This window comes from Talpa europaea (assembly GCF_964194135.1).
Source record: "Talpa europaea genome assembly, chromosome: 2".
Taxonomy (NCBI): Eukaryota; Metazoa; Chordata; class Mammalia; order Eulipotyphla; family Talpidae; genus Talpa; species Talpa europaea.
In genome coordinates, this window is record NC_140068.1 from 104,877,585 (window position 1) to 104,891,906 (window position 14,322).

A 14,322-nucleotide genomic window follows, 5' to 3' on the forward strand; every position below is an offset into this window, starting at 1 on the left:
TTTTGTCAATCTCAGAAAGACAGATGTTTATCTGGAAAGCCAGGCCTTGGGTGTCCAGAGATAAAGGCCAGATTTGGGATGGAGGTAGAAACTGGATGAGGTGAGGAAAGACCCTCGATAGTACTGGGACCCTCGATAGTACCGAGAAGCGTGTGTGTGTGTGTGTGTGTGTGTGTGTGTTTAAGGAGGGGAGAGGGAGGGAGACACTGAGACTCTTCGGGTGTGGGAGACACTGAGACTCTTCGGATGTGGATCCCTCGTTGCCCAAGAACAGACAACCCGGGTTACATAATTTTGCTCTTTCCACCTCCCTCCTCTGCTCCTAATTTTAGCAACTGAAATTCCACACCCCCACAGGGCTCTGCTTGGTCCATTCTCTTTCTCTCTCCTGCCCTTCCACAACCTCCTCTTGGTCCCCCGGTTCCAGATGCCCCCCACTCAGATCATTCAATGACTCAGCAAAGGGAAAGCCCTGTGTGGGGGGTAGGGAGTGCTAAGTGGGGAGGAGGATGTGGTTCTGGCTGAAGAGCTGGGGAGGGGAGGGAAACCGGCCTTGTTCCCTTTTTTGCCTCTGTTCACATCTCTCTCCAGCTGCTGATGGCAGAGTGGACAGGAGCCCGGCATAGTGGAGTGTGACTGGAGGGCAAAGCGATTTTAGGGCCAACTTTGTGGGTGGGCAAGCAGGGGCTCCTCGTTTCCAGCTGAGGGCACGCATCACTGTGTTCGTGCGTGTCACAGGTGTGTAGGGGCTGTGGCTTTTGGCAGGTGGGCGGGAAAGGCGGTGTCATGGGTGATGAAAACCACAGCAATGGAAAAAGGCAGAGGAGACACCGGGAGTGAGAGATGGAACCAGGTCTTATTAGGAAATGGCGGAGTGGAGGAGCAGTGGATTGGGCCTACCCCCCACCCCTGCTCTTAAAAGTTTCTCTCCCACCTCGTATTCTCTGTCCAGCAGCATCAGCCTCTTCCTTGCCACCCCCTTCCCTGACCTTACCCTCCTGCTGCCCTGCCCCTAAGGCGGTGTTCCCTGCAGTTGCTTGCTCTTTTTCTGGGATCACTTGAGGGCCTCTGCATGGCGATTCAGGGCCTGGGAAAGAGCCGTCACAGCTCCCATCACGCGGCCCAGCTCCCAGGTCTCAATCTGGCTTCGGAATCGCTGCAGGAAGCGGTCAGGGTGCCAGCGGACCTGCTGGACCCTCAAGTACCTCCTCAGAGCCCCCTGCTCCTCCAAGGGGGGGCCCCTGGCCACCAGGGCTGCAGCCATAGCCTCCGGGTCCCCTCCCCCAGGGCAGGGCCAGGGTACATCGCCAAAGCGCCAGAGGTTGCCCCTCCCTGCACCTCTGGGTTGCTCTGCCCTGGGCCCAGCCCTGGTTGGCTCTGGCCCTCGGTCCCCACGAGCCTCCTGTGCCCTCCTGGCTCGGCTCTCACGCAGTTCTTCTTCCTTGGCCCGGGCTCTTTCTCGGAAGAGTCGCTGCTCCTCCTCCTGCTGCCGCCAGCTGTGACTGGAGCCCTCGGCCCGAGGGGGTCGGCAGGCTTCCTCTGCCTCTCGCTGCTGCTGCTGGCGCTTCTGAGCATGTTCCCGGGCCATGCGGTCTGACCAGGCTGAGAAGGACTCGGGTTCCTGGGCCTCATGGGAAGCATCATCTGTTTGGGAGGGTGGAAGAGGAGTGGGAGAAGCTATGAGAAGGTGACAGGCCAGAACGGAGCAAGGGAGCACAGGCGGCTGGTGGGAGCATTCAAGCACTGGGTCCAGGAAAAACAGCCAACGGGAAGGCAGTCGTGGATGGAGATGGATTTCTCACCTTCGAACCTCCCAATGACCTCCTGCCACTCGTCTTCCAGCTCTCCCTGTAGCTTCTGCCTCCATTTCTGTTCCTTGGAGGCCTCATCTTCGTCCTCCTCTTCAGCAGAATCCCAGGGGGGTCCCCAGCCTAGAATCTGCCCGGGGGTCTCCCCATCCTTATTCTTTATTCCCATGGCGGAGGGACAGCGACTCAGCAGTGGCAGGAAGAAGTCTGTGTAGGCTGTTGGAGGGAGAACATCGCGCAGTTGTCAGTTGGGATGCCCAAGTCTTGGCAGGGCTGCCCTCTTGAATCCTGGGTGTCCCTCACTCCCGGGGCTTAGAGCAATGCAAGGGCTGCCTCCTGGGTATTAGGAAACCACTGCCACTGACAAGTACTTACTGATAGTTGACCGCATGTGCAAGTATGGTAGTTTTAAGTATTCTGGCCTGTGCCCTGGTAGGCTAATTTAGTGTCCTGGGAGTCCTAGGACATCAAAAGGCATTTTTTGGTCTGCCTCCTGCCACTGGGCAAGGTCAAAAACATTTGATTATATATCACATTTGACTTGAAAACATAGTCACTTTATACCTTTTATTATGTTTCTCACCCACAGCTATACTGTAGACTGGCAAAATACCTGCATGCTCTTTTCTGTACCATTACAAATATACAAATATATTAATACTTATCTTTTTGCATTACTTTTTAAAGAAGATTTATTTATGCATACAAGAACTGGGGTACAGGCCAGAGGTGTGGGGTTGAGAGGATTCACCAGAGACAGAGTGGGGAGCAGAACAGGCAGACTGACTGAAATACACTGCTGAGGGGAGCAGAGGGCAAGTGAGGAAAGGCCTGCTGCACCATGTGGGTAGCTCCCTGGCTGAGGATTGAACTCATGCAGCAGTGGCTGTGGACAGCTTCATAGTTGTGTCTTAACCCCTTGCGCCACCAGGGAGGCCCTGCATTACTTTTTAATAAACTGAGTAAAATAAGTATTTTCAGAGGATGGGCTCTCAGCCAGCCTTATGCAGGGGATGCTGGGAAGGGGGGGTGGTAAGTAGAGGACCCAGAAGAACAAGTTTGAGTCACAGAAATGTTCCCAACATCAGAGCAAGCTCTTTCCAAATGATTGCTTACCTAGGATAGGAGCAAGGGGGCTGAGGGGTTGGCTGACAGGAGGCTGGGGAAAAACAGGACAGGGACTGACATTCCTGAGCTCCCCTCTTCCTGAGCCCTGACCCCACTGCATCCATTCCAGGGTCAGCTGATTACTATGCTGCTCACATCAGTGCCACCCCAGCACCCAACCCCTGGCCAGAGTCACCTGCGATGGCCACTAAGCCCCTTTTCACTCGCGGGGCAGGGAAAATGAGGCACCCTCCCTTTCTAGGGACCTATTTCCACCCCGCCCCCCAGCCCCAGAGCAGGAGGCTATGGGCTGGCAGTCTTGAAATTTTTATCTTGCAGGGCCTGGCTGGTGGCCTAGAGGTTAAGTCCCAGTACTACCACCATGAAGGCTTGAGTTCAATCTCTAGCCAGGGAGCTACCCACATGGTACAGCAGACCTTTCCTGTCTCTCCCACTGTTCCCCTCAGCAGTATATTTCAGTCAGTCTGCCTGTTCTGCTTCCCACTCAGTCTCTGTTGAATCCTCTCACCACCCTGCACCTCTGGCCTGCACCCCAGTTCTTCTACGCAAAAGTAAATAAAATCTTTTTTTTAAAGATTTATTTATTTATTTATACAAGCACTGGGTACAGTCAGAAGCGCGGGAGGGTGAAAAAATTCACCAGAGCCAGAGTGGGGAACAGAACAGGCAGAGTGATGAAATACACTGCTGAGGGGAGCAGGGGGTGCGGCAGGAGAGGTCTGTTGCGCATTTGGGACCCTTGCCAGTGGCCTGGGACCCCCGCCGGGGGCCGGGGATCGAACAGGTGCTGCGGAGGCTGCGGGCAGCTTCGCAGCCCAGCGCTCAACCGCTGCACCACTGGGGAGACCCAAAAATAAATAAAATCTTAAAAAAAAAATCTTTATCCTGCATTGTCAGAAAGTACGGGCTACCTGCCAAAAATATGGGATAGGGGCCTTCCTGGTGGTGCAAGGGGTTAAGACACAGCACTATGGAGCTGTCTGCAGCCATTGCAGCACGAGTTTGATCCCTGGCCAGGGAGGTGACCCACATGGCACAGCAGACCTCTCCTGATTCACCCACTGTTCCCCTCAGCAGTGTATTTCAGTCAGTCTGCCTGTTTTGCTCCCCACTCTGTCTCTGGTGAATCCTCTCATCCCCCACACCTCTGGCTGCACCCCAGCTCTTGTATGCTTAAATAAATAAATCTTTTAAAAAAAAATATATGGGATAGGGGATTATCCTGTCATTGATGGGAAAACAGGGAGATAGAATGTGCCCAGCCTCAGATGGCTAACACATCCCCCTCACCCCCATCTCTTGGCACACTTGAGTGCCCCCAACCCAAACCACATGAGGAAAGGAAGGAGGCACTTCTCTTTAGCAGACAGGAGGCATCACAAGCCCTCCCAACTTGCCCCACCCAGCAAGTACCTGGTCCTATCTTTCAACTGCTTATTTCCCACCAGCTTCACAGCAGGTGGTGCTTACACTTGATGGGGGCTTTTGTAATGCATAAGTTTTGAGGAAGAAGGCTTCAAATTATAAAACATGGTAAAACACAGTATAGAATATTAAACAGTTGCTAAAAAGGATGCCTGTGTGTGGAAAAACTGGACTCTAAACTATTTAAAAAAAAAAAGAGGCCAAATCTTATGGTTGAAAAAAAATCGACTGGGAGGAAATATGTAAAAATTCTAGTCTCTGGATGGAAGGTCTGTAGCTTTCTTCAGTCTTATTTAGTTGATATTTTAATGTGAAAGGATTTCTAACTAATGTGAAATTTTCCTCTTAATGAAACACAAATTTCTTCTTAATGAAACAAATAATACAGCTTTTATAGCTTTTAACATGAAACACAAAAAAGTTTGCTATGGTCTCCTCCAGTCCTGCATGTACATAAATGCATAGTTTTAATGAATTTTTTTTTTCAGAGATACAAGACTATACTACATGCGTTGTTGGGCAACTTGCTTATTTTTCACTTAATAGCTCAATCACATCTGTATCTTTCCATGGAGGCATGCAGTAGGTGTATGAAACACACAAATCTACCCGACAAACTTTGTTTCTAAAAATGATCGGCTTCACACATACGTCTTTGTGGACACTTCTGCGGGGTAGAGTCTCAAAGGTGGAATTTCTGAGTCAAAAAACGTGTGCTATTTTGCCAGCTGCTTTCAAAGAGTTTGTTCCAACGTGCTTCCCAACAAGAATGTAAGTATTTTTGTTGTCCTTTAACAAAACTGAATATCCAACCCCTTTTTATCTACTAGCCCCTTTAACTTGGCAATCTGAGAGATGAAAACATTTTACTAATTTTTTTTTCATATGCTTTTTGGCTCTTTTGTGAATGAATGGCTCATGTTTTTTGTCTACTTTCCCCCTAGAAATTACACATGTAGATAAGAGAGCACTTTATATAGTATAGATATCAACACTTTGTTACATATGCAGTACATACTGTCTTTCATCTGTCCTTCAAATATTTTACATAATTAAATTTGTATTGATATTTTCTTTTATAGCTTTTGACTTAATTTCTAATTCTTAGAAAGTTTTCTTCTGTCAAAGATTGTAAAAACATTTCTCTTGTGTTCTTTTGCTACTAGATTTTCCTTTTTAGAAATAAAAAAAATTGGGGCCTCCCTGGTGGCTCAAGAGGTTAAAACAGCACTATGAAGCTGTCTGCAGCCACTGCAGCACGAGTTCAATCGCCGGCCAGGGAGGTGACCCACATGGCCCAGCAGACTTCTCCTGACTCACCTGTTGCTCCCCTCAGCAGTGTATTTCAGTTAATCTGCCTGTTCTGTTTCCCACTCTGTTTCTGGTGAATCCTCTCACCCCCCCATACCTCTGACCTGTACCCCAGTTCTTGTATGCATAAATAAATAAATCTTTAAAAAAAAAGAAATAAAAAAAATTCAAGAAAGTACATAGTACAATAAGCATTCCTGTTCCTACCGCAGGGGTTACCGATTTATGGAAATTTTTGCAAATTATTTTAAAGGAATAAATCCATCATAGATTAAGCTAAACATTTGACATTGCCATGCCCCCAAGGGAAAACCCTGCCATGACTTTGGTGAGTATGTTTTCTGTCATATTTAGGTGTTTAGTCTGTTTAGTCAGCTATAACTTAACCTTTTGAGTCAGGACTCAATTTTTCCCCAGATGACCCAAATATCATTAATCATTTATTAAACAGTTCACTCCCCAACCAGTGATTTGTGATGGCAACTTTATCATCCATTTGGCAGGAGAGATCAACTTTTCCAATGTTCTTTCATTAACACATTTTATTTTCACATCAGGACAGATAAATATGAAAAAAAATTTTGTGTAGTAACAAGAACTTTGTTTTAGTGATAGAAGCACGCTCTTCCCCTCCCAAAATTAGGCAATTTCTACCTAAAGGGATGGATGTTCATACTTAACTGGTGAACACATTAAAAAAAAAAAGCCAATATCAGAAGCTTTTACTGAGTGACAACTGACTGAGGCAAGAAATGGTAACAGTGGGTGGGGAGGTTGGTGAGGGCTTCAAGGAGGAGGCATGGCTTATGTTGGGCTGGGAAGGAGGATAATTTAGCAAAGTGGAAATCCAGTGAACAGGAAGGCAACAGCAAAAGACAGACAGGCTTGTGAAAACATGCGTGGGGTCACTAAAGAGAGAGATACGTAGCTGGAGCTGCGGCTTTGTGGGTGTGCCGTGGGAGGCAAGGCTGGAAAGGCAAATGGAACATACACCGGATGGCTCAGCTATCTGTAAAATAGGGCCCTGGCCTACTTCTACGGTGCAGATCAAAGTGGGTAATGGGCGGAAAATGTCGGGTGCTGTGCTGGCAAAGAGCAGAAATGCAGAGAATGTTACATTAAAAATAACAACAAAAAAACACAACAGGCTGGCTTTGGACTTTATTCTTTTTGCAAAGACTGAAAAAAATGACCTGTTTCTTAACATTGTAAATTCTTGCTGTATGACTAAAGTGTGTTTATGCAGGGGTCTCTGACGGCTAAGATCATCCCTCTAGGTGATGGGTCCCCCAAAAGAATTTACCAAAAGCCACAAAGGTAGGGAGCCATTCACAGGTACCTTATTGGGTTTGACAAACCAATCCAGCCAATCCACCATGAACTGGCTTATCCCTCCAATCTGACATGGGAACTGAAGAGGAAGTCACTGGAAGATTCTGGGCCATCTCATGTGTTCAAATACATTAGCATTTTAATGCATAGTGATTTCTAAAGCAGTTACAAGCTGAATGAAGTAGGTCTTTTTACCAAGGAGACAGAAGGCCCCCTGGTGGCAGGGTTGGGGGATGGGGACAAGGAGGAAGTAAGGCCTAGGAGGACACCAGGGCTTGGGAGCCAGTCCCCCTCAGGTCCCCCTCTAGGTTTTGTCATTAATGACCTGTCAGCTGTGAGATTTCAAACAAGTTCTGACCCTTTTGGGCCCTGTTTTCCAGGTCTGGAAATCGTATAATATCAACCTCACATGCTTCTTAGAATTCAACACAATGGAGAGTCTCCTATCATACTGAGGCTTTCTTGTTTTCAAAAAAACTGACTGTAGAAAAACAAAAGACAAAAGAAATCAAAAAGTCTTAACTGAATAAAACAAGAGTCAAAATAATAATACTTATTATCTGGTGATGCACCAACTGCAACTAGCTCTTTCCTGGTCTATGCTCAGAACTTCCGTGTTTGAGAGGCAAATTAAGCTCCCTGTCACACAGTTCCTAAGAGGAAAGCTGGGCTGTGGATGTGGTCTGAGGTCACCTCAGAGTGCTATGCCCTCATGCTCCATCAGCTGTTTAGATGCCTACACTCTGGAAACCGCCTCTTTCTGTTTCTAAATTAAAAAAAAAAATCCAAATATGCCAGCTTATCTCACTACGTTAAGGGGAACTGGAAAAAAAGGAAATTTTTGACTATATGAGGAAGTTTTGGAGGTGAGAAGTGGTTCCTCATATACTTGGAGAGCTGGAGAGATGGTGACAGCCATCAAATTGAGTTCATTTTGGTTCATTCTAAAACTAGAGGATTTCCGATAATGTCCTCATTCACCTTGTTGACTGAGGTGGGCCTACATATGCAGAGCTGCCTCTATTGCCGCTACAGGACCCACACATCCTCATCTGAAACCCTCAGCATCCAAAGTTTTTCAGCACTCAGATGGTTTGGGGATTTGATAGACCTGATCTGAAAGCATTTATGCTGTATACTACTATGTACCCAGGAGGACTTGGGCCACCCCAGCAACCAACATGTGAAATTTTCTGAGGCACAGTGACTATGGACATCACTAGGATAAAAACAAATTTTTTTTTGTTTTGTTTTGATCCTCACTTTAAAGCCTTACTTTAGCTCAGGCTAGGTTTTGTCACTAAATGAGCTTGGTGGCAGACTGATGAGAAATATTTAGTTCTTAGTGTTTTTGAGTTTCAGAATCATGGGTAAAGGAGTCTGGGTTTGTTGATAGCAACAGGAGCAACCGTGGCCAGTATTTACCAAGTGCTTATCGTGTGCCAGGGGCTCTAATTACATACTCTGACAGTTGATTCTCAAAACATGTCTCAGCATGGGTGCTCCGAAGCCGGGCTCTATCCCCGCAGAAGTTTGTAACATCACACAGGATAATGCTGTTGTTAAAGAGCACAGACACGCCCTGGCTAGGCTGCTGGGGCTACTATCCCTGTGTCAATGTGGCAGATTACTTCTGTACTGTTTTTGCATCTGGGAAATGGGGGATAATAACAGTACTCAGAATTTCACAGGGCTGTTGGGAGGATTTTGTGAGAAGTGCCTGGCATATAGCAAAGTTTGTTATTTAATTTTTCTTTTTTTTTTTTTTAAAGATTTATTGTTATTTATTTATACAAGCACTGGGAACAGTCAGAAGCGTGGCAGGGTGAGAGAATTCACCAAAGCAAGAGCGGGGAGCAGAGCAGGCAGACTGAGGTACATTGCTGAGGGGAGCAGCGGGCCACAGGAGGGGTCTGGGCGCCATGTGGGACCCTCCTCCGGTGGCCGGGGAGCAGCCGGGGATCGAACTGGCGCTGCAGAAGCTGCCGGCAGCTTCGCAACCCAGCGCTCAACCGCTGCGCCGCCGGGGAGGCCCTGTTATTTAATTTTTCAAATGTACAAACTGAGCCTAAGGGAAGTTGAGTAACTTGCCCAAGAATATGCTGCTATTAAGTGTGAAGCTGAGATCTGAGCGCAGGCAATTGAACTCCAGAGCCTATAGCTCTCTATCCTACTTTTCGTGCTACTGACAAACCACTAGCGAAGAGACAAAGTAGCAACTTCTAGTAAGACGTGAAATTTGAAGACCAATTGTTTTGGGAGTTTAAGGCTGTTCAGACAATGGGAGTTCAGTAATGTAAAGACATAAACTACAGCCACATGCCAACTTGGTCCACTACCTTCCCAAGCCCGATCACCAAATAACTACCTACTTTTATGTTTGTTGGCCTCGCCTTAGATCCGGTCAGTTGCTTATAACCTTTTCCCCCACTAGGCAGACTCACCATCAGGGCCCTGGCGGGCAGCAGCATGCAGCGCAGTGTCCCCATGGCGGTCCTGGTGGGCAGGGTCAGCCCCAAGCCGAAGAAGCAGGCACAGGGCGGGGGCATCGTGGCGGGCACAGGCCCGGTGCAGTGGTGGGGGCTGCCCGGCATCTACATCAAGGCCTGGGTGTCGCTGAAGGAGGGCCTGGGCCCGGACCAGCCGTCCTGCAGACAGGTAACGACGGAAGCGACGCTCTCGGCGTTGGCGGCGGGAAGCAGAGGCCATGGAACTCTTGGGCTGAGGAAGGAAAAAAAGGCAGCAGTCAGGACCCCAGCCTTGGCTGGTCCCCACCCTCCTCCTCTGACAGTCCTTCTGGTTCCTTCCTTCAGTTCCCTGTTTTCTTCTTACTTCTTCAGCAGAGAGGCCTGTCCTAACCCTCATCCCTTATAAAATAATAAGTTTGGAAAAAAAATTGGGGGGAGGGGCTGGGGTCACTGATTTAATATTTTAATGTAAAATTTGAGAAAATGAGAAATAATTGCTTTGAGGCTCCTTAGCCCAAGTAAATTTAATTTTTACTAAAGGACTTTGAAAAAGACGAATAGAGACTGATGGGGGGAATGTTTATCAGCAGAAATTTTGAATTTTAAAAAGTCACAGATAATTGCAAAAAATGAACTAGAAATTGAATAGAATGTACCCGGCAGACAGACGTAGAGGCTTCTCCCTCTGGGACCTGGGGGGAGGGGTTACTCATCAGACCAGCCCCCCGCCCCCCTAAGTACCCCCTGAGCTGTAGGCCCGAGGCCTGTGTTTAAGACGCTCAGAGGAAGGGAGGCGGGAAGGGCGGAGACACTCCAGGCTGGCGGAAATGGCGCAAGCGGAGACGCAGGAGAAGGGCGGAAATGAATGGGGAGGCGCGTCCCCGGAAGTCGCTCTTCCCCGAGGGGGCGGGGCGCGCGTCCAAGCGCGCGTGTGTGTTTCCGGGTCTGGAGGGGCGGGGCGTGTGTGTCTTAGGTCAGGCTAAGGGAGGAGACTAAGGAAGTCGTGGGGGGCGGTTTGGAGGTTTTCCCGCCCACCACAACTGGGAGGGAAGACGAGATGGTTTAGTGATACATGAAAAGATGAGGAAACATTTCAAAGGAAAACAGGGGAGGTAAAGACGGGATAAAAGTAACAGTGATAATGGAAAACACAGACAAAAGCACAGTGAAGCCAACAACAAGGAGAGATCAAAAAGGAGACCACAGTCATGAAACACAAGGGAAAAAACCGTAGGACAAGACAAGTGAGGTGGACGCCGAAATTTGGACTTGGGAAGATGTAGAAATAGGAGATGGAAGAGGGGGAGGGAGAAAACAGAGAAGAGGAGTTGGAAGACTTCAGAGAAGCCGAGGAATGATGACTTCTTACTTCTCATCTCAGGCTCAACCCGGCGGTGCCTCCTTTCCCAAATACTCCTCGCCTCTCCGCCCCTACCTCAGAGCTGCACCTGCTGTGAGCGTAGCGGTCGCCTTTGACTGGTCTCTGCTACCCCCAAGCGGCCCTTCTGGGTACTGCCAGAGTGAGAAGTAGGAGAGGAGGACCAGCCATCAATGGGAGGATCAGTTTGGGGGAGACACCCAGCGCAGGAGGCTGAGCTAAAAGGGGAGCACTAAGACCCAGGGGTTGTGGAGTACGAGGCAACGAACTGCAGAAGGAGGGGGAGAAGTAGGCGGTAGGGGGTAGGGGTGGAAGCCATCTGGTACCTTGGTTGCATAGCAAGCATCGGCCATAGCGTCAGAAATGGCCAGTCAATCCCAGGGTATACAGCAGCTCCTGCAAGCTGAGAAGCGAGCGGCTGAGAAGGTGGCAGATGCTAGAAAGAGTGAGTCTCTTCCTCTCTCCTTTAGGAATCTGGAAAGGAATTTGGGGTGGGGAGACAGCAAACATTTTTGTCTTTCGGAAAACCTAAGGCTGGTGGAGAGAGCGAGCTGGGGGCTGGGGTGGCTGATTAGGAATGAAGAAATGGGTAGTTGTCAGAATATAGCAGTTGGTTGGCTGAGAGGAAGCAAATCACTTTCTGGAAATGACTGATCCCGACTATTACGTGTTTTTTTTTTTTCTGGGGTGGGGGGGCGCCCAAACCCACTCCCGTTCTTTCTTCTGCCTCCAGGGAAGGCCCGGCGTCTGAAGCAGGCAAAGGAGGAGGCACAGATGGAAGTGGAGCAATATCGCCGAGAGCGAGAGCAGGAATTCCAGAGCAAGCAGCAGGCGGTGAGTGGTGGGGAAGTTGGGATGGACCCCCCCACCCAGGCCCAAGTTGGGGAGTATATGAGGTCAGGTGTGTACAGGCTGATTCTACAAGAAAATAAGGTGATAGATGGCAGAAGGGGACCAAGGTGGGGGCTACGGCATTGGTCAAGCTTTGTGATAAGCATTAGCTTGGGGTTTTGAAGGACTTGTACAGCTTGTAGGGTAGTCTCTGTAGTCTAGTGGAGTGCAATGACACAGTCTAGGCTGTGTTTTATGGTCATAGGAAGTGAGGTGATGGGGTTTTACGCCTGGTATAGGGTGACTTTGCATGTCTGGTCTCAGGGAAATGGGATGGTGTTGCTCTCTTTGTTGTCTGTATATTTACGTGGGGGGGGGGGTGTTGGAGAGGGACTTTCTTTTTGTCCTTGCTCCAGGATCTTCTCTCCACATGCCTGGACCGTTCTTTCTCTGTTTCTGCCTTTTTTCTTTCTCTCTTCTACCCCTTTCCTCAACTCCCAGGCCATGGGCTCCCAGGGGAACCTGTCAGCTGAGGTGGAGCAGGCTACAAGGCGCCAGGTGCAGGGCATGCAGAGCTCCCAGCAGAGAAACCGTGAGCGTGTCCTGGCCCAGCTTCTTGGCATGGTTTGTGACGTCAGGCCCCAGGTCCATCCCAACTACCGAATTGCTGCCTAGAACTCGTCATAAGACCTGACTTCTGACAGTTTCCTCCCTCGAAGAAATCTCCAAAACAAAACAAAGTTACTTCCCACCATAATCCTCTTTTCCTCCCATTCCCCAGAAATTCTAGGAGGCAGGATCCAGTAATTCTGTGAAGTTTATAAATACCTTGCTCAGACCTTGTATACTCCCACGTTACTCCCATCCATGGCCTTTGTGAAATTCGTTGCATGCAGAAGTAGGGATGTTAAAAACATCCTCACCTCTGTCCTCCTCCCCATCCTGCCACTTGCTGGCTGCACAACTGGGACTACGTCATATGTAGCTTCAGTATCCTCCTCTGCAAGACTGTAATAATAATAAATTGATAACAATGGTGATAATGTTGCCTAACTTATGGGGTTGCTGCAATGGTTTAGGAGTCATTCTGTAAAGAGCTTAGTATGGCTTCTCGCATGTAGGAGCTGTACAACCCTGTTATTACCTCTACCTGTCGAAACCTAAACACAGATGTTTCTTCACTTCTGTCCGTGGCTCTCTAATTCTACTCATTTATTCTGTGACCCTAGTAATAGATTTGGTACTTTCCATTTTTTCCCCCAGAGACCTTATGATCCCTGACAAGATGAAATGATGGCCTCATTTAGGCTCTGTACTATGGTTCCAAGAAGATGTTGCATTTCTTTGTATCTCTTGGTCTTTCTCTTTACTGGGTTTCCCTCTTTTGCTGTTTCCCCAAAGACCCATCAGAAACTCACTGCTTCCTGAGATCTAAAATGCTGCTGTTCCCCTGTGTGCACGGCCTTCCTCTCTACATCTTCAACACCTTACTTTTCCCTTGTAACAGTAAAGAAGTGTCAATAAAATAATCATGGGTAAACCAATTGGTGTGTTGAAGCCGCCTCCTTTTGCTTCCTCATTTCTCACTTTCAGTCACTCTTTTGTTCCTTTTTAGGTATTCCCCAAACACCCAAAGGGTTGTCATTTGAACTAGTAGGAGAAACAAAAGTAAATGGTGCAGTATTATTTCTCTAAAGTGAGAAACATGTGGTTGCTTGTTTGGGAACCTGAGAAATATAGATGGCAACTGTAGAGTAAAACTGGGGTGTAGAAACAGCATTCTGCCCTTTGCTTTATTATTTTTTTCATGGCTCTTATCACTACTTGACATTTTTGTATACTTATGTGTTGTCTCCCCATAATGTGAATTCTGTGACAATTAGGCTATTCACTGCAATGCCCCCAGATCCTACCATGGGGTAAGCAATTAATACGGAACCAATTGATACTTAGAGTAGGGGAAAACTGCCCTTTTATGACACCATCCTTGGATCACTGTTATTTCTCTTGGCTACAGAAAAGAAGCCTGCTACACTAGTGAGGTAATCCATAGCTTATTTATTAACCAGACTGTACAGGGAGGCAGGATACAATAGAGAATAAGGTGTTTACAACTTGGTTCTGTCATTTTACCAGCGGTTTTACCTTTTTTTTTTTTTTTTTTTTAAAGATTTATTTATTTATTTACACAAGCACTGGGTACAGTCAGAAGCGCGGGAGGGTGAGGGAATCCACCAGAGTCAGAGCGGGGAGCAGACAGACAGACTGACCAAGTACACTGCTGAGGGGAGCAGCGGGCGGCAGGAGAGGTCTGAGAACCATGTGGGACACTCTCCCCGTGGCCGGGGATCTAACCGCCACTGCAGAGGCTGCGGGCAGCTTCGCAGCCCAGCGCTCAACCGCTGCGCCACCAGGGGAGGCCCTAGCTGTTTTACTTTGGCTACTACATTTTTTTTATTTCCCTGAATTTGTTTACTTGTCTGTAGAATGGACAAGTGTCATTTTATTCGCCTATGAAATGATTCAATCAGGAAAAGATCCAGACTGAACTGTCGGGCTACTGGAGCGGGCTAAAGAACATTCCAGTCAAATTAACAATACGGAATGTTGTGTAACCCTCAAGCCCTACGATAATCTTTAG

General features: G+C 48.1%; 2 protein-coding genes across 3 annotated transcripts; one reads left to right on the forward strand and one right to left on the reverse strand.

Moving 5' to 3' along the window:
* Positions 1-1,054: 1,054 nt before the first annotated feature.
* Positions 1,055-10,185, reverse strand: NFKBIL1 (NFKB inhibitor like 1; the record flags this gene model as incomplete). The annotated part of the gene is made up of 4 exons (XM_084227748.1): positions 1,055-1,644; positions 1,803-2,024; positions 9,449-9,725; positions 10,129-10,185. The coding sequence occupies 4 exons, from the start codon at positions 10,183-10,185 to the stop codon at positions 1,055-1,057; spliced, it is 1,146 nt and encodes a 381-aa protein (XP_084083874.1).
* A 1,028-nt stretch (positions 10,186-11,213) lies between these two features.
* On the forward strand, positions 11,214-12,425 carry ATP6V1G2 (ATPase H+ transporting V1 subunit G2; the record flags this gene model as incomplete). 2 transcript variants are annotated; one of them, XM_084227749.1, is made up of 3 exons in its annotated part: positions 11,214-11,295; positions 11,584-11,684; positions 12,183-12,425. In XM_084227749.1, the coding sequence occupies 3 exons, from the start codon at positions 11,214-11,216 to the stop codon at positions 12,354-12,356; spliced, it is 357 nt and encodes a 118-aa protein (XP_084083875.1). In that variant the 3' UTR covers positions 12,357-12,425. The 2 variants fall into 2 exon arrangements, with proteins under 2 accessions (XP_084083875.1, XP_084083876.1); XM_084227750.1 differs by lacking the exon at positions 11,584-11,684 and having other exon boundaries at positions 12,211-12,425.
* Positions 12,426-14,322: the final 1,897 nt, after the last annotated feature.